At 43.6% G+C, this 18455-nt stretch overlaps 1 protein-coding gene across 16 annotated transcripts in view; it reads right to left on the reverse strand.

Moving 5' to 3' along the window:
• Positions 1 to 18455, reverse strand: part of cacna1ab (calcium channel, voltage-dependent, P/Q type, alpha 1A subunit, b) — a 90906-nt gene that overhangs the window by 12210 nt on the left and 60241 nt on the right. For 6 of the 16 annotated variants that reach the window (XM_058065323.1, XM_058065315.1, XM_058065324.1 and 3 more), the window contains 8 exons: positions 17867 to 17964; positions 17647 to 17797; positions 17389 to 17516; positions 16493 to 16589; positions 8384 to 8489; positions 6897 to 7004; positions 2949 to 3052; positions 642 to 665 (listed from right to left, as the gene is read on the reverse strand). In XM_058065323.1, coding sequence (XP_057921306.1) covers positions 642 to 665; positions 2949 to 3052; positions 6897 to 7004; positions 8384 to 8489; positions 16493 to 16589; positions 17389 to 17516; positions 17647 to 17797; positions 17867 to 17964 — 816 coding nt within the window. Of the gene's footprint in view, positions 1 to 641; positions 666 to 2948; positions 3053 to 6896; positions 7005 to 8383; positions 8490 to 13470; positions 13568 to 16492; positions 16590 to 17388; positions 17517 to 17646; positions 17798 to 17866; positions 17965 to 18455 lie in introns of all 16 variants that reach the window. The other 10 variants (XM_058065326.1, XM_058065325.1, XM_058065320.1 and 7 more) reach the window with 6 other exon arrangements.

Here is an 18455-nt window from a genome sequence, read left to right on the forward strand (position 1 = left end):
AGCGACTATGTTAGAGTATACAGCTTTGAAAGAAACATTGATTTACTGCAAGGCGCTCTTCATAGCGTCACAGTCTGGCTGGCTGTGTGTTGACTCGTTCAGTGGATAGTACAAGTCTACTGGACCGCTCTGTGATACAGTTGTCCCTTGGCGAGATATAATAAAATATTTGCTGAAATGTGAGGACCGTACTCACGTTTGTGACATACTGTGAAGAGGCATTTCCGGATTGACTTAAAGTTTGCCTGCTTACTGCCTGCAATGACTACAATGAGTTGAAAGCCGCATGCATCACCAATCAAAGAACAAGAACACTTCCCCTGACTCAAACAACAGGAGGTTTGCAACCACTCATTTTTTATCAAAACACTATTAATGACACCAATTTGGCTGCTGCAGGCTGTTTTAAGTCGTTCCCTGTTCCCAGGAGGGAAATGGCTCAGGATCTTTATGGAACAGAATCACAACTTCACGTCAGTGGCCTATGTATCAACCGACCGGTCCTGGGATAGATTATCTGATCACATCAGGATCCACTGGTCACAGTGAGAACCACTCGACACCCAAACAAACAACACATCAGTCACACTGACTGACGGATGACACAATGATCTGCTGAGCCAAAGTAGAGCTGGACTGACCAAATAAGGAGATCCCACCACTTCCTGGAGGAATAAAGGCAGACGTTAGCGTGACAACACAGATAGCGGACAGGTCGAGAGGAGACAGACCAGAAGATAAAGGACAAATGACTGAAATGAGCTCAAACATGGAAGGACGGACAGGTTGACTAAACCTCTGATTTCACCAAGCAGTATGCTTCTATACAGGTTGGCATTTTTTTTCCATTGACTTGTACCGCATTTCAGAACCTTTTGCTGGTCGTTAAAGTGTGGTATGGATCTAACCTCATTTGGAATCTTTAGCCTGAATATCAACGTTATTTTTTCCCAAACAAAAAGTCTGAATTGTCTTATGTATATTTGCCATCTAAAAAGTTATACAGTAAACCTCGGATATATCGGACTCGGATATATCGGAAATTCGCTCACAACGGACAGATAAAAAAGAACCAATTTTTCTGTAATGCATTTCCAATAAAAATTCATTGCATATATCGGATTTTTTATAACGGATTTCGCCTATTTCGGACAAAATCTCCAGTCCCGTTCCAATGCATTTCCATTAAATTTCCCTCGCATATATCGGATGGCCGCATTGTGGCGCTCCGATTCGCCGAATCGTGACAGGCCGCTATACGACGTCATTTGCAGCGTTGCCTGCGCGTCCAGGTACATTGGAAACATGGTCAAGGAAGTGCCTTTTTATAACGGATAAAATCCGATTTACGCATATACCAGATATAAATCCGATATATGCGTAAAACGGACATTTTCCGGTATACGCATATAACGGATTTCGCTTATATCGGACAAAACCAGTGGGAACAATTGAATCCGATATATCCGAGGTTTACTGTACATGAAAATGAACGGACGGACCCAAGTGGGTTCCAGCTTTTCTTCTCGATCTGTGGTGATGTGGCCACGACACTCCTTTGAAAGAAAGTGTCCCAAAGGTTGGGCAGGTGGGCAAAAAAAATAATCACAGGTTGATGCTATGCATCGCTTCTCAGTTATATTCTGTCATGCTCCCCCCAAGGGACAGGAATTACGACTTTATAGGTTTTGTTTGTTTCTCTTAATATTACGATTGGAAAAAAAGAACAAACGTTTTTAGTCATAATACGATGACATTATTGTCGTAAAAATTATGACTTTTTCTCGTTAGGTTACAACTTTTTCTCTCAATATTTTGACTTTATCATTGTAAAATTACTGCTGATTGTTCAAATGTTACTGTTTAAAAAAACAAATTCTATTTTTACAACACGCTGTATGCCGCACTTTGGACAGCCCTTGGACAGCCCTTGGAGAGCCCTTGGACAACCCGTGGATAGTCCTTGGACAGCCCGTGGACACCCGTTGGGCAGCCCTTGGACAGCCTTTGGACAACCCTTGGACTGTCCTTGGACAGCCCTTGGACAGCCTTGGACAGCCCTTGCCTCTATGCTCAAACATAAGGCAGGTCAGGATTTGGCAATTTTACAGCTGAAGTGTAGCGCTTGGTGGAAAGGAGGTTCAAGTGAAAATGCTGTGCGAGCGTCCATTCAGTCCAACAGGATGCTTGCATTCAGGAGCATACCAACATAAAGTACAGTATTGACTGTCCCACTAACATCAACTAAATGCATCTCTTTACTCTGTAGGCCAGAAATCCCCTGGCAGGATTTTGGCATGACACGGTGCAAAATGTGAAAATGACTGAAATCAAGGCGGTACATCTCGTGCCGTGCTTCCTTTCCTTCGGCACAAATGGTCTACAGTTGGGTCCGGCACGGTTCCATGCACACGAACATGCAAGTACGCAACCTAGCCGAGTCATGGAGTGACGGTAATGGGTGGAAATCACAAAAAATACTCAAAATAAGGAGCCTGGCTCGAATAATCAATGTGAATGCAGGCCAGCAGGGGCCAGGGGAGGGAAGGAGAGAATGAGTCCAGCATGGTACAAATGGCCGAGTGTGAGTACACACAGTGGAGGAGGTGAGGGGTTGGGGGTGACGGGAAGAGGGTATAATCACAGGTGAGGACATTATCATACACTATAACAGAGCATATTTGTGATTCCATATACAAAAAGGTGATTTCCAATAAGCCTTGGGAACAAAAAAGGTGCGATAAGCCTAGCAAACTCGGCAACAAACAGGATGCGGATTTAAGGTAGCATGCCAGTAAAGATTGAGAGACATGGTGACAGGGTGAGAATCTGGGTAGGACTCCTTAAAAGTATACCAACATGTAGAACACAAACTTATACGAATATACGCTGTGTCCCGCCAAATGGGAAGCCCGATGAGGACTTATTATCGTCAGGGTCCAGTCTACCTGTTCCTCTCGCATGGCCTGCAGCTTTTTGGTCTTGCTCTGTCGGTAGTATTCCATGATCATCATGGCGGCGTAGATTTTGCCCACCGTCAAGTCTGTGGCTGCTGAGAAAATGACAAGTTACCCTGGAAGATTAGACCCGAGTGAGATGGGACCCTGAGCCGTGGGGGGGATGGGAGTGGGGGACAAGACATCAAAATCACCAGTTCACAAGAATGTTGCCACCAGTGGGTGAGGGACATTCTGTTCCATTGGCAAAACCAAGCAGAGGTGAACTACACCGTTTAAACAATATACTGTACTGGTTCCTAAATGAGGTCAACTTTCTCATGCACTCCAAATTATGATTAAATCATTGTAACTTTTTCAATTCTTTCGTTTCTTTTAGTTAACATAGGTATGTTTTAGCTGCGCTTGCGTGAAAAATACGAAAAATGTCACTCCGGAGTATAAGTTGTATAATTCCAAAAATGCATAATTAGCTGGAAAAAAACATACATAAGTCGCACTGGAGTATAAGTCGCATTTTTTACGGGTAATTTTTTTTTTACAAACTACTTGACCAAAACAGACATTACGTCCTCTTGCAAGGCAAGTTCTAACAATAATATAAGAATAGAGAACAGGCTGAATAGGTGTAAGATATGCTAACACAATGGTTATTCAGCTACACAAAAAATAAACATAAACAGAAAAGGTGTCCAGTGTTTATGTAACATAAACAGTTTTTTCATTTATAAGTCGCATGAACAGCCAACCTATGAAAAAAACTGTGGCGTATAGTCTGGAAAATACAGTAGTTCATTGTGCTATATTTGTTTAAAAATAATTATTTCCATGGAAAACAACCATTTTTTAGTGTTGTTCATATTGTGGCATATATGTACATGTGGGTTCCATGTTTATATAGCCGTACAACACAGTAGTCAGTTAAAATTGTCCTGTACTGAAGGGGTTGTCTTTTGAAAAATGGCTGGGATGGAATTTGAACATAAAAAAAAACCATCCAGGGAATAACAGCCACATTCCAGTTAATGCCTGCTTCCAATTAACCTTACTATGGTACCCATTATGTCATTGTATGGTCATATCACCTCGTACTTCGGTACAAGGTACATTATTTAAAAAAAAAAAAAAAATTACCTTAAACTGTATTATGGAAAGCAAGAAGTGAACAAATCTAACAGTTACTGATTGTAAAAGTACCAGATGGAGGGGTAGGATTTAATAAGCTTTGCTTCTTCCTACTCCTTTTGGACATGTGGAACTGTGAACAGATTATGGGATGCATTCAATTGTAATATGATGCATGTTCAAATGAAATAAAACCATTACCATTACCTCTTCTTTGTGTTTTGGTGAAGTAAATTGGATCATATGCAGTAACAACATGACTTTAGCATCGCATTTCGTATTATATAAGTTCAAAAATGAAACAGAAGTCCGCTCACTCTCTGGTACGCAACACACATATACATCTTGACAACACTGTACCACTACAGACACAATAAAGCCATTGGTCTTTTCACAGGCAGATGCCGATGCAACTACAAATAGTCTCTGACTATTTTGCAAAAATATTGTATATAGCATATCATGCGTCAAGTGCATTTCAAGTTGAGCGGTATGGCTGAGGGTGACGTCGCCACTTCAATTTCAAACACAATGGAAACCCCAGGTCACGTCGTCCCCGGAAAAAACAGGAGCTCAGTTTTTTTCCGAAAACTTGGGACATGTATCCCCAGAGTTTGGATAATGACACAGAAACATAAATATCAGAAAAAAACATTGAGCTTTGTTTGGGTGACATGTTTTGCTTGAAAGTGGGATGACGACACAACCTGCAGCACTGAAGCTGAAAGTATCAAAGTACGGGATTGGACTTGATCAGAACATTACAGGCATTGAAACTAAGAAATGATAACTTCCATGCACTCAGGCAGCCGAGTGGAGAACATGCATGGTTCTGGTATATCCTGCTCGTTCCGATTCATCTTTTGTCATTTTGTAGAGCTACTCTCTAGTTTATTGCTGTAGTGAAAAGACTTCTATAGAGGATCTTCTATAGTGGGCACCCCCTGATAGCAGGATGTGGCAGTGTGTGTGAGAGCATGTACTTTGCATGGGTGATGCAATGTGTGCGGTGGTATCGCAGTTATATTTAATCAATGAAAATCTCCATGCTAATGGGTTTCATTGAACACAACCCAAATTTTCCAGAAACTAGACCAGGAAGTCGACATATTGATCAATGTTGACAGTGTACGTGTAGGTCATTCCACTAGTGCAGTGATTTTCAACTACTGTGCCACGGCACACTAGTGTGCCTTGAGGAATTGTCAGGTGTGCCGTGAGGAATTACCCAATATCACTTTTTATAATTAACATTTATTAATCACCATTTGCAAATATGTCAAAATCCACGTATACGTGGACCCAAGTATTCCAATTGCATTTGGGTTATTTGCTCAAACTGAAAGAATGTAACATTTGTATACACCTCATTCCAAAAGAATAGTGCCAATCCGAATGAATATATTATAATCGGATTAACAGGGGTGGAATATTCCTTTCCCCAATCCGATTGAAGTATCTTGTAGCCGCTCAAATGGAAAGTTGTCAGGGTGAGTTGTTTATTGTTGTTTATTGGTGGTTGGCAAGCAGCTTTTGTGTGCATTAGCGCCATCTGTGGAACACAATCTAAACCCTTCTATACGCTATTCATAAGTCCATAAGTCAAAAGAAAATATATACAGTAAACCTCGGATATATCGGACTCGGATATATCGGAAATTCGCTCACAACGGACAGATAAAAAAGAACCAATTTTTCTGTAATACATTTCCAATAAAAATTCATTGCATATATCGGATTTTTTATAACGGATTTCGCCTATTTCGGACAAAATCTCCAGTCCCGTTCCAATGCATTTCCATTAAATTTCCCTCGCATATATCGGATGGCCGCATCGTGGCGCTCCGATTCGCCGAATCGTGACAGGCCGCTATACGACGTCATTTGCAGCGTTGCCTGCGCGTCCAGGTACATTGGAAACATGGTCAAGGAAGTGTCTTTTTATAACGGATAAAATCCGATTTACGCATATACCGGATATAAATCCGATATATGCGTAAAACGGACATTTTCCGGTATACGCATATAACGGATTTCGCTTATATCGGACAAAACAAGTGGGAACAATTGAATCCGATATATCCAAGGTTTACTGTATCTATATAAAATATGTACCGAGTTAATTATAAAATATTAGCAAGATTGAATTTGATCCTTTCCTGGTTTAATTTATCATATCGCATGCCCAGATATGACGTAACACGCAGCTCCAGACGTTCTTCAGTTTTAAAAATGGAGGCCAGCAATCGGCACTGGACTGCTATGGAAAGTTTTTGATCCAAACTAAATTTCAAGATTGGACAAACAAAAAACTGGCAATACCGAGTTATCCCAACAAAGAACAACTCGGGGAAGTTTTACTACAAATGCCCCATTGACTATACTGGTTGATTATAGCGACGCATGTAGACACGAGATTGGAATATTCCTTTCCAGGGATACCATTGTTTCCGGAAAAGTCATTCGGAAAGAGAAAAACTCCTCATGTAAACATGGCTACTGAGTGTCCGTGGTGTAAAGACTGGCAGAGCAATGTAATATTGGTCCGTGTGGCAACACCTAGCTCGTTCCTCCTATAGACTTAGTGATGTTTTCCAATGTAAAACAACGTGCCGTGGCTCAAAAAAGGTTGAAAAACACTGCACTAGTGGACTAGTGTGTATTTAATGTTATTCATGTAAGTGTGCTGCTGTAGCCTGATCAGGGGATGCAAAGCAGTGAATGACACTGGCTGGTAGAAGCTGTCCTCTTGGTGAGTTGGTGATCGGACATACCGTTGTGCAAAACACACGCCGTGGTTCTCCTGCAACTTACCCTTGTGAGGCGTGACCAGCAGGTCCAGCGTCTTCTGCGACAAGTTGGGCCAGATGGCCATCATCTCCTTCCGCAGCTCGGCGTCCATTTGTTGCTTATCTGCACCACCTGGGTGGTTCCAGAGCCCCCAGTTAAAGCATTAATGCACTTGGATGATTACGAGGTGTCACGGTTTACATGTTCGGTCCACTTGTGTACCGTTTCAGTTATGTTTCATGTTACACGTCTAATATGTCTAACATGCACTTATCATCCGGCAATGAATGTTACATATACAAGACGGAAAACCAGCTTTGTTACATTTGTCCTATTCAGGCTGTTGCTAAGTGTTCAAAGTTTAATTTTTCATTCATTCATTCTTTTTTTTACCAATTTTCCTCACGAGGGTCGCGGGAGTGCTGGAGCCTACCCCAGCTGTCTTTGGGCAAGAGGTGGGGTACACCCTGGACTGGTTGCCAGCCAATCACAGGGCACATATAGACAAACAACCATTCACACTCACATTCATACCTATGGACAATTAAATCATGAAAATATGGCAAGATACAGCAACTATTACATGTTATCATAGCGTGTATGTGTTTATGTTTCACATAAGGATTGTGAATGATGGGCAAAATTCCCCAAAAAGTGCAGTTCCCCTTCAACCTCCATTATGTCACCCAAGCGTCAAGCAGACTTTTCTGGTGGCAATGTGTCAAAAAAAAGAAAAGTACCGTATTTACTGGACTATTGCAATTCTGTACTGGTTCCTAAATGAGGTGAACTTTCTCATGCACTCCAAATTATGATTAAATCATTGTAACTTTTTAAATTCTTTAGTAATCAGCAGTAGAACATAGGTATGTTTTAGCTGCGCCTATGTGAAAAATGCGAAAAATACCGTATTTTCTGGACGATAAGTCGCTCCGGAGTTTAAGTCGCACAAGGCCAAAAATGCATCATTGCATAATTAGTTAAAAAAAAACATACATAAGTCGCACTGGAGTATAAGTCACATTTTTGCTGGTAATTTATTTTACCAACTACTTGACCAAAACCGACATTACGTCCTCTTGGAAGGCAAGTTCTAACAATAATAAAAAAATATATATATACATATATATATATAATATAGAACAGGCTGAATAGGTGTAAGATATGCTAACACAATGGTTATTCAGCTACACAAAGAATAAACATGAACAGAAAAGGTGTCCAGTGTTTATGTAACATAAACAGTTTTTTCATTTATAAGTCGCTCTGGAGTATAAGTCGCAGGAACAGCCAACCTATGAAAAAAAGTGCGACTTATAGTCAGGAAAATACGGTAAAAAACTGAGTGAAATTTGCCAACCAAAATTGGTCTTAGCCAGTGGTTTATGATTAGTTTGGGTCTGTCAGGAGTTTTATCACCTGCTACTAAAACCTGAAGAAAACATGTACTGACAAGTGATATCCAGAAATGTTCCACGGATATGGAAAGTATCAGGACGTTTGGGTCCTACCCTTGGCAATCTTGATATCCAACGCGGTCCTGATGAGCGCCATGAGAGTGGAGTTAAAGTGGACCGTGTTGTCATCGGCCACGGGCAGGTCCATACGCAGCAGCCTCTGTGGAGAGCCAGTCAGAATGGGAGCATAAGAACGACGGCGTGTCTTCGCCGAGATATTCCCGAACCTCCATGGAGGGGCGGGCGGGCTGATGTGGGCTTGGGGTTGCGGAGTGGGGGTGCGGTTGAGAGAGCTCCATAGACATGGGATGTCCTCTATTTTTCCAATTTGTAGTCACCGGCTCAAACAGACCACACTGTTTGCGACAGAGTTCCGACAGATCATGTGACGCTGTGCGGAACATTTTCAATTGGGTGGATGCGCTTGCAAATGCCAAAGCATTTACCCGGGAGGTAGAGCACCGACTACGAGTGAGCCCCTGTGTCTCCTGATGTCCCAGTGATACTCGACGACACAGCACGGCTAGCCAATGGGAGGGCCTTCTGCTGCTAAGGAAAACCACGAGAAGGAACAATCGGAGCCAAAATGGCCTCCGACCCAACCTGTGCCCATGTTCCCTAAATGTGTGAATGCAGTGGCACATTCACACATCTCTGCTGTTCCACACAAAGACATTAGAATAATCCCACTAACACACAATAATCTGCACAGACTGCAATTAAGATGAGGCTTAATTGGAGCCCTTTGGAGACAAAAGAGGTTGACTGGAGAACAAAAACAGTATCATTGGTGGAATTCTGCTTGTTTTCAGGAGACAGCTGTTTTATTTTTCAACTCTGGCATGTTCTATAGAGCTCCCCCTACCAGTAAGGAGGTTCCCTGTCTATGTCAGGTAAATCCGATGGAAAAAAACGACCAGATAGAACGAGGCAAAAGGGATTCCCGAATTGCTGTTGCTATCCGGACCTGTTGGCGTCCATCCATCGGGTTTACCTACGAACATGAGCGTTGGGCACTCACGATGACAAGCACGGCAGTACGATGGCGGCTGACTTTGTGGGCATGCTCCCGGCCAGTTGCACGGCAGGCGGTGGCCAACAACATCGGCCAACACTGATAGCAGGCATCGTCCACGTCGGCCACGGCCATGCAACACAGCGTGCAAGAACGGCATGCAACACCCCCCATGGTGGACCACCCCGCCACCCGACACACACAAAGCATGCAAGACCCTACTTAAACTAAACCCTTCAAACCCACCCAGCCCTCTACCCCGCCCCCCACACACACAATTTCACACACAAGCAGCTGTGCATCCGCGCAAAGAGAGTATCCTCAATCCAAATTGATTGATCCTCCTGAAATAGATTGTCTCATTGATTTCCAATAGTGATTGGATGAAATATCAAGTCAAGATCTCTCTCAATGCCAAACGGGTGCAGTGTTTCAAGGGGGGGTGTCAGAGTTAGTAAGTGTTAATTCAACCCTAAAAGAAGACAACAAAACAGAGAAAATAATAAAGAGATGATTGATGTTCTCTGTGTTTTTCAGTTTTTGGACCAACCAGACGTTGAAAATTGTATTTTTTTTTTTTTGTCGAGGTGCTGCAGGGTAACAGGAAGGGGGTCAAGCAAAAGTGGGGACACATGGTAGGATGAAGTAAGAGACTTCAAGCTTGGTCATGAGATGCGTTTACAGATAAAAAAAGGGTGGTGAAGGTGAGGAGAAGCTTTGTTAGAAAACCACTGAAGGAGGAAAGAAAGTGGAAAGAGCTTAAGGAGGACTAAAAATGACAGAACAGGACGAGAGCAAAAGGACGAGACTAACGACATGGACGGAATATCACTTGGAATAAACCAAATGAGGGGCTGCTTTTCTGACCAGGCTGGTATTCCTAATCTTTAACCATTTCTTATCACGACGAGCCCGCTTTTAAGAACTACAGCTTGAAGAAGACATGTCTTGACGGATGCTGAATGCCGTAGATGGCTAAGAGGGGGGTACAAACCGACATACTCAGCGAGACAGTAGAAGAAGAGTGCAGGGAAGACAGACAGATTGTGCTCAGGCGGAGGGATTCGAGCATGGAGACATAGGCTGGTTGCTGACAGACGAGTGGAACGAGACAGAAGGGATGCGCAGGGAAAAAGACAGAGGAGGAAGAAAAGGACAAAAGGTGGAAGTGGAAGTCACCCAGATTCACAACCTTTGAGAACTTTGGACGACATACTTGTTAAATAAATATCGACAAACAAATATCAGCTCGGGGAAAAGGATATTAAGTAGGGATCGGTATCGGACAATTTCCGTAAACAACCCGTGATCAACGCATGCCAATAAACTCAGGGTGTAAGAAAATACCGTTTCGGCGATATATTGCGATACTTTGTTCCACGATACTGTATCGATATTAAAAAGTATGATATGGATATTTTTAGGCATTTATCATAGACTGTATATGGTATTTATTCAAGTGCATTTCTGATTTTAATTTAAACCTCCGATCGTTAGGTGGCAGCACTTATGTAGTCAATTAGGCAAGGACCCTAATTATTCGGGAAACACGACAAATCTGCGAGTCCACTTAGCGAGACACCATGAGGACCTTCCGCTAGCAAGCAATGCGAAGGTCCTTTTGTATACTACAAAAGTAGTACTGTGATATTGCAGGTATTTTGTTTTTCAAATTTTGTTAAATAATGGTTATTTCAAGCATCCTAAAATGACTTTTTATGATGTTAGTTACTTTGTTCCACAAAAATACTGTTCTGATGGTGGATAAGTCAGGGACTGTATACTCTGCTTTTTTTCACAGCTAATAGAATGTGAACATTTGAGCAGGTTCTTGAGACATAATTTAATTTATTTGCTTTTTTATGTTTTTTTTGTGTAAATTTAAATCGGGATGTTAAAGCTTTATTTATCCAAATGCTACACTTTAAGTTTTTACAGAGGAAAGTTTGTGATACAGCATAACATACTGTTTTAGAATAATGTTTTGGAATAAAAATGTATTTAGTAAGTGTATATTGCTGGTGTAATTCTATTTTTCCAGGAAATAATCTTTAACTACAAGAAAAACAAAAAAATATCACCTTGTTAACAGTATCGTGATACGTATCATATCGCCAGATTCTTGCCAATACACAAAGAAGGATCGGTGTGCAGCAGCAAATCCTACATGTCTGCCGTGTCATGTAGGGTGGCCAACAAAACGCCACTATTGGAAGAACTTTGTCCCGTATTGCCACGGGAATCAAAACTAGTCTGTAAAACATCAATGGCTTCAGTCTGGCAGCTTGGCTATGCCAATTCATGCCATCGTGTAGGATCAAACGTACTGCTGTTCAACTTTTCTTGCATCTTTCTTTACACACTTTGCCTAGCTGTCACTGGCTCTACTTTACACTGGCAGCAGCTAGCTAGCTGGCATTATCCGGTTAGCTTCTCTAGCGTCTTCGGACTCCAAATGTGACATTTTACCACAGTGACATTTTGCTTCTAAAACAGACGAGCAATGCGATTAGTTTGGAGCTAATTTTTACCCCATGGGAAAATGTTCAAAACTAGTTCATGCAGCCCCGCACACTTCAGTTACAGCTTGTCATTGGCCCGTCATTGTCATGCTAATTTGCATCCCATTGCATGCAGGTGTACACTAGCCTTAACAAAAAGCCTCATTCAAACAAGAGAGAGGCTCCAACAGATATTTTAGGCAAGTAGCCTATAGCTACGGCTAAATTACAGATAAAAAGTGTGAGTGGGAAAATGTCAATACTCAAGAATTCCAGCGACAATGTTTGTTGTTTCGAGAAAAAAACAATCAGACTGTGAAATACGGCACTGCTACTGTGCATGATAATACATGTAATATGGAAGAGGCTGGATTGGAACTGCACACTATAAACCTTGCAATCCAACCTACCTCGGTGTTCCCAATGCCACCATGTGTGGCTGTGTTTTCCTTTCAAAAGCTGTCGAGGCAGAAGCTGTAGTAATTCTACATTTGCCCTTAACTACACGACCCTAACTCGGATAAGCGGAAGAAGATGAACGGATGGAAGGATAGCAGAAGAGTGTTTGTGATCCTTTGCAATCCAGTTGATCCTTTATTGAATTTATGGATTTGCTTGTGTCTTATTGTGCCGCCTCCATCAGTAACAGCACCATCAAATCAGATCCAAGCACTAAATAGAAACAGGGCACGTTGACTTGCAATAGATGCTGATCTGCTAGTCTTCGCTTTTCGGCAGTGACGGTAATGAATCTGGATGCCACTGAGGACGGGGTGAAAGAGAGAGGCAGGACAATAACAAAGAGACAAACACAGAGAGCAGAAAGTGCAGAGAAGCAAAACCCGAATGGTCATCCTGGTGGTCCGGAGGCACAAATTGAAGCCGACGTCACTCAAGTTTCCTCGAGGTTAAAAAAAAAACAAAAAACGAAAAACAACAAAAACCCAGAAAGTCTCCTGATTATTGTCTTGTGTCAGCCTGTGTGTGTGTGTGCGTGTGTGCACGTGAGTGCTTCAGAGCCATCCACAGGAACCAGAGAAGCAGAGGACCGAAGACAGGCGGCCTTGCCGGTCCTTCTGTACCCGCATCGTAAGCAGAGTGACTAGTGTGTGTGATTGTGCGTTGACGTTACTTAAAAGGTGAATACACAACATCAAATTCATATCATTCAATGGCACATAATGACCAATGTAATGTACTTTAATGAGCATAAAGGTTATGCTTGTAGTGTGCATCTCTACGTATGTGTACATGTGTATGTGTGTGTGTGTGTGTGTGCGTATGTGTGTACAGTGCGTCCGTGCAGGTTGCAGATGGACAGGCATAGCCCCCCTCCTCTGTTCCCTCGCTCCTGCGGCCTGACGGCAGGTGAAATAAATAAAAAAAGTTGAAAAAAAAAGGAGTCCACTGTCACGTCACTGCACCACAGAAGCCCCGCCCCTCCAACCCGGCAGATTCGGAGAGAGCGAAGAAGAGGACAGCGCGCACCAAGACCACCACCACCACCACAACCACCATAACAGACAGTGAGGAGGAGGAGGACACCGCGATGGGCGGGGTTAAGGGAAGGAAAGAGAAGGGACAGGAAATTGGGGGCGGGGGAGGGTCATAGGGGGCGAGTCTACCTTATAGGCCACCCGGGCGGGACACCTCTTCCCGAGGCCTAGCGGCGGACACATGTGTCTTAGCATCTGATACATGTCTGTGTAAGTGATCCGGCCGCTGGGGTGGCCACACACACACACACACACACCCGCACACACATTAAACAATCACCCGACAGACAGAATAAATGATGACAGAGGAAAGGAAATAAAGGATGAGGGGGATGTGGGGGGGTGTGGGGGGTGGTACGGAGGTGAGGAAGAACATAAAGAAAAAGCAAAAATGACACAGGGACGGAAGAGGGAGGGAAACAAATACACAAAGGTTATTGATTTTGGATCGCTGTTGATGTGTGGTTGCTGTGGCGATAGAGAGGATGAGCGAGGGAGGAGGGAAGGGGGCGTGGCCTAGTCTGGCCTTCAGTAAAAGAGGGAGTAAGAGAGCAGCTTGAAGAGGAGAGATCATAGGGAGGAGTTGCGCAGAAAAGAGGAGAAAGAGAAAAGGGGGATTCGGGTCGGGTCTGCTTGGCCCGCTTTTGACGCTCGGATAGAACAGCGGCGCTTCGGGTAGGCGCCAACGGACTGACCGTGCCGTCATGACCAGTCAGCTGAGTATGTTCCTGAGGCGGCACGTCCACCAGGAGCCTCCAATCATGTCTGCACCGCCTGACAAGGTGCTACAACGCTGACTAGACATGTACTATATTGGGTAATATCAGTGTAAAGCCATTTAAAACTACTAACATGTGAGTCCATGTTATCACATTTATGTCTAATTTTCCTCTGATTATATCTACTACCATATCTATTATATTGGGAAAAACAAATGTAAACGTGACTATAGGGGTGTTATTTCATGTCTTGAGGACTGTAAAGAATGAAAACAGGTTTTCTATGTCATAACTACAAAAATATTCATTCATTCATTCATTTTCTACCGCTTATCCTCACGAGGGTCGCGGGGGGTGCTGGAGCCTATCCCAGCTATCTTTGGACGAGAGGCGGGGTACACCCTGGACTGGTCGCCAGCCAATCACAGGGCACATATAGACAAACAACCATTCACACTCACATTCATACCTATGGACAATTTGGAGTCGCCAATTAACCTAGCATGTTTTTGGAATGTGGGAGGAAACCGGAGTACCCGGAGAAAACCCACGTATGCACGGAGAGAACATGTAAACTCCACACAGAGATGGCCAAGGGTGGAATTGAACTCAGGTCTCCAAGCTGTGAGGCCTGTGTGCTAACCACTCAACAACCGTGCAGCCCGGTCTGGAACCAATTAACCACAATAAACAAGGGATTACTGTACCGCCAAATAAGCCGTTCTGGATATGCAAAAATATTAACCAAAAATACATTTGGTAGACGGTAATTTTTTAAGTTTTACATGCAGAAAGTAATGGAAAAAAATCACAAATGGTTGGAACTTACTGTTGGTGCAAACTTCCTGTACACCTTCTTGATCAATTTTATCAATTTAGCTATCGCACTCGCGTTGTAAGGTGATTTTCCCAATCGATACAGTCCAGGCCAATTAGGCTAGTTTGTTCCACGCAATACTGTGCGGACACCAAAGACACTTGTGGAAAACCGAGGTTTGACCGTCGTAGCTCTTCTAAAACCTGAAACTGGCAACATATCCTTTAGGAAATCGGGCATCTTGCACCTTGTTTGCTAAAGCTAACGACGAACACCAGTTTTGTGCGGTGCAGCTCGATAAAGAGACTCACGGTGGACAAAAGACCTCAAAATATCCAAAGTTCCTGACCCAAAAACCACACACATTCACACATGTTCATTCTTTCCCCCCAAGAAAACAACAGAGACACAAACAGAGGGGATGTGGCCATTTAAAAAAAAAGGTCTGTTATTTCCTCCATATTAGCGTGCTAATGCTAAAACAGCAGCTGCAAGCTAATCGCTGAGTCATTGTCGTGGATGGGACCAATTTGTTGAGACATGCCACAGAAAATGAAATGAATGACTCTAAAATGAACATAAGTATAAGTATTCATTCATTCATTTTCTACCGCTTATCCTCACGAGGGTCGCAGGGGGTGCTGGAGCCTATCCCAGCTGTCTTCGAGCGAGAGGCGGGGTACCACCCTGGACTGGTAGCCAGCCAATCACAGGGCACATATAGACAAACAACCATTCACACTCACATTCATACCTATGGACAATTTGGTGTCGACAATTAACCTAGCATGTTTTTTGAATGTGGGAGGAAACCGGAGTACCCGGAGAAAACCCACGTATGCACGGGGAGAACATGCAAACTCCACACAGAGATGGCCGAGGGTGGAATTGAACCCTGGACTCCTAGCCGTGAGGTCTGCGCGCTAACCACTCGTCCGCTGTGCCGCCTTAAACAAAACAAATAATGAGTTTTTATAAGATGTGTGTTGGACCCTGGAAATCTGGGAGCTGCATTTTTTAAAACAAAAAATATGCGTATTCGTGTGGACGGGGCCTGTTAGGTCACATGGTAGCTTCCCTTGACTGTTGCCGTGACTACACTGATGCCCTGCCCCCTTTGAATGTGTCTCTGTGTTAATAAGCCCCACCCACCCTGTCCCCAACCAAACAGAAAGATGCACATGGCCCAAACGTTTCCTGTCCAGGCAAAAATTAGACGGCAAGCAGAAATGGAAGTGGAAGATGAGGACTTTGATTTTGGAATGCGAGGGAATGAAAATCATTTTCCCGACAACAGCGAGCGCAGTGCATCACCGCATGCTTCACGCACACCGCTATCTGCGCTGTGAGTGTGTGTCAACAGGTGTGTGTGTGTGTGTGGCGTGTGTGTCCCGTCTGAATGCAAATACAGCCACCCCCGTAATCACGATGGCGAAATGAACCCAAAACGAGTGAGTGATGCAAACCTTGAAAACAACAAAACATAAGAAACAAAAGCTGAAGGAGGAAAGAATCCATCTTAAAAAGGTGATAAAGAGCGACATTCATTCCAGTCTCTTAAAAGGCGAGCAGGTTGCGTTGTAAGTTCAAGTGCTTTAGGGGGTGCAGTCCAAACCTTGCAGGCCACCCTATGCGGGCATTTCTTGCCAAGGCCCAGGGGAGGAGAGATAACTCGCAATAAACTGTACATATCCTTATAATGTATGCGCCCGCTGCAAGAAAGATACAAGGAAGGGAGGTTAGGAGTACTTCACACGTCACACAAAAGAGAAAGAGGAAGAGAGAGCATTGATTTACACCGCAGAGAGCGAGAGAGAGAAAGAGGGAGAGAGAGAGAGAGATGACCTCCTCACATGCACAGAGGACAGGAGGAAGAGGAGGAGGGGTTACGTTCATTCAACAAGTACAGAAACAATATTAACCCCTCTTGGCGTCATGTGATGCTGCAAGAAAATGTTATTTACACTCATCAGGAACCTTAATGTGAAACGTGCTAGCTTGCTAACGTTAAGTGGTTGATTGTTGAATCCCTCTTTATGAATTGTGTTGATATCGTTGTGATCATTTTCATGTGATTTGTGTTGTGTCGAAACATACATTGCTAACCTGTCTGCAGGTTAGCCACTATTATATGGCAAGAAAAGTGAATGGAGTGAGGTTCCACAGGCAAATGAAGTTAGCGCATCAGTACGTATGTCAACTGCGGTCATTTGGGAGCAGATGTTGTTCTCTGCCGGACTGACTTAGAACGGTTTTCCCAAACATAAGTGTATTTGGATGTGTTTAGCTCTGAGCCTCAGGTTTCACTGCTTCTGATCGACTAGCACAGTCAACTGCGGTCATTTGGGAGCAGATGTTGTTCTCTGCCGGACTGACTTAGAACGGTTTTCCCAAAGATGTGTGTATTTGGATGTGTTTAGCTCTGAGCCTCAGGTTTCACTGCTTCTGATCGACTTAGCATAGTCAATTCCAAGTCATGGACGGAGATGTGCGTGTGTGTGCGACACTCACCAAGCTGCGGGGTCGTACTCGGCCCATATCCTTACGTACTCGTCCAGGTGATGCGGCCCCAGGATGGAGGAGTCTCTGGTTAGATACTCAAAGTTGTCCATGATGACGGCCACAAACAGATTGAGCATCTGCACACAGCGAACGCAACCATTGCTCGCCTGACAATGATGGAGGACATCTTTCTTCTCTCGCCACTTTAGCTACCCTATCACTGTGCTTGGTGCCGCAATGAAAGGTTCTAAAAAGCGAAACACCCACCAGGAAGGAGCAGAGGAAGATGAAGGAGACAAAGTAGGTGTAGGCGAAGGTGCTGCCACATTCCAGCTCCGTGTTCCCTGAGGCCGGGTCGCACTCTTTGCCCCCCAGACAAGACAACATGATCTCATGCCACGCCTCGCCCGTCGCACTCCTGCGTGGCAACACATGGCATTTTCCATTTTCAGGGTAGCCAATGCTACTTGGTTTGTATTTCACTCACCTGAAGAGCAGCATGAGAGCCATAATGAAGGTTCTGAAGTTGTTGTGATGGTTGATGGCGCTCTCTCCCTCCTGATCCAGCGCCAGGTTCCCAAACAACTACACACAAAACAAACAAGCCACTAACGTCATCGCGTCAGATAAGACTATTGGCACCTGGAGCTGAAACAGTGATGTAGCAAAATTTAGGACTCAAAGAACAACCGTTCCCATGACACTTAAAGTGCTGAAAAATTAACAAAAGCTACTATTAATATAAAATATTTTGAAGTCTCATGTAGCGATTGCGTTTTGATTTGACAATAATAGAATTAGTCCAACTTCTGCTTGGACTGCTTGGACCACACCAGGTGTTGAACTCTGATGAAAAAAAGGGAGTCTGGACTCACACATCGAAGCTAACGAGTGATGCTGGGAACACACCGAATGCAGGTAGGATTGCAAGGTTTATGGTGTGACTTTGTGTGTCATATCCCATGCTACAATGTGGACAGCTGCGGCTTAGAAAAGACAAGTGTGGCCATATATATATATATGTATGATATATATATGTATGTATGTATGTATGTATTTGGAAATGATTCCAGAGC

The sequence above is a fragment of the Doryrhamphus excisus genome, chromosome 1 (assembly GCF_030265055.1).
Source record: "Doryrhamphus excisus isolate RoL2022-K1 chromosome 1, RoL_Dexc_1.0, whole genome shotgun sequence".
Taxonomy (NCBI): Eukaryota; Metazoa; Chordata; class Actinopteri; order Syngnathiformes; family Syngnathidae; genus Doryrhamphus; species Doryrhamphus excisus.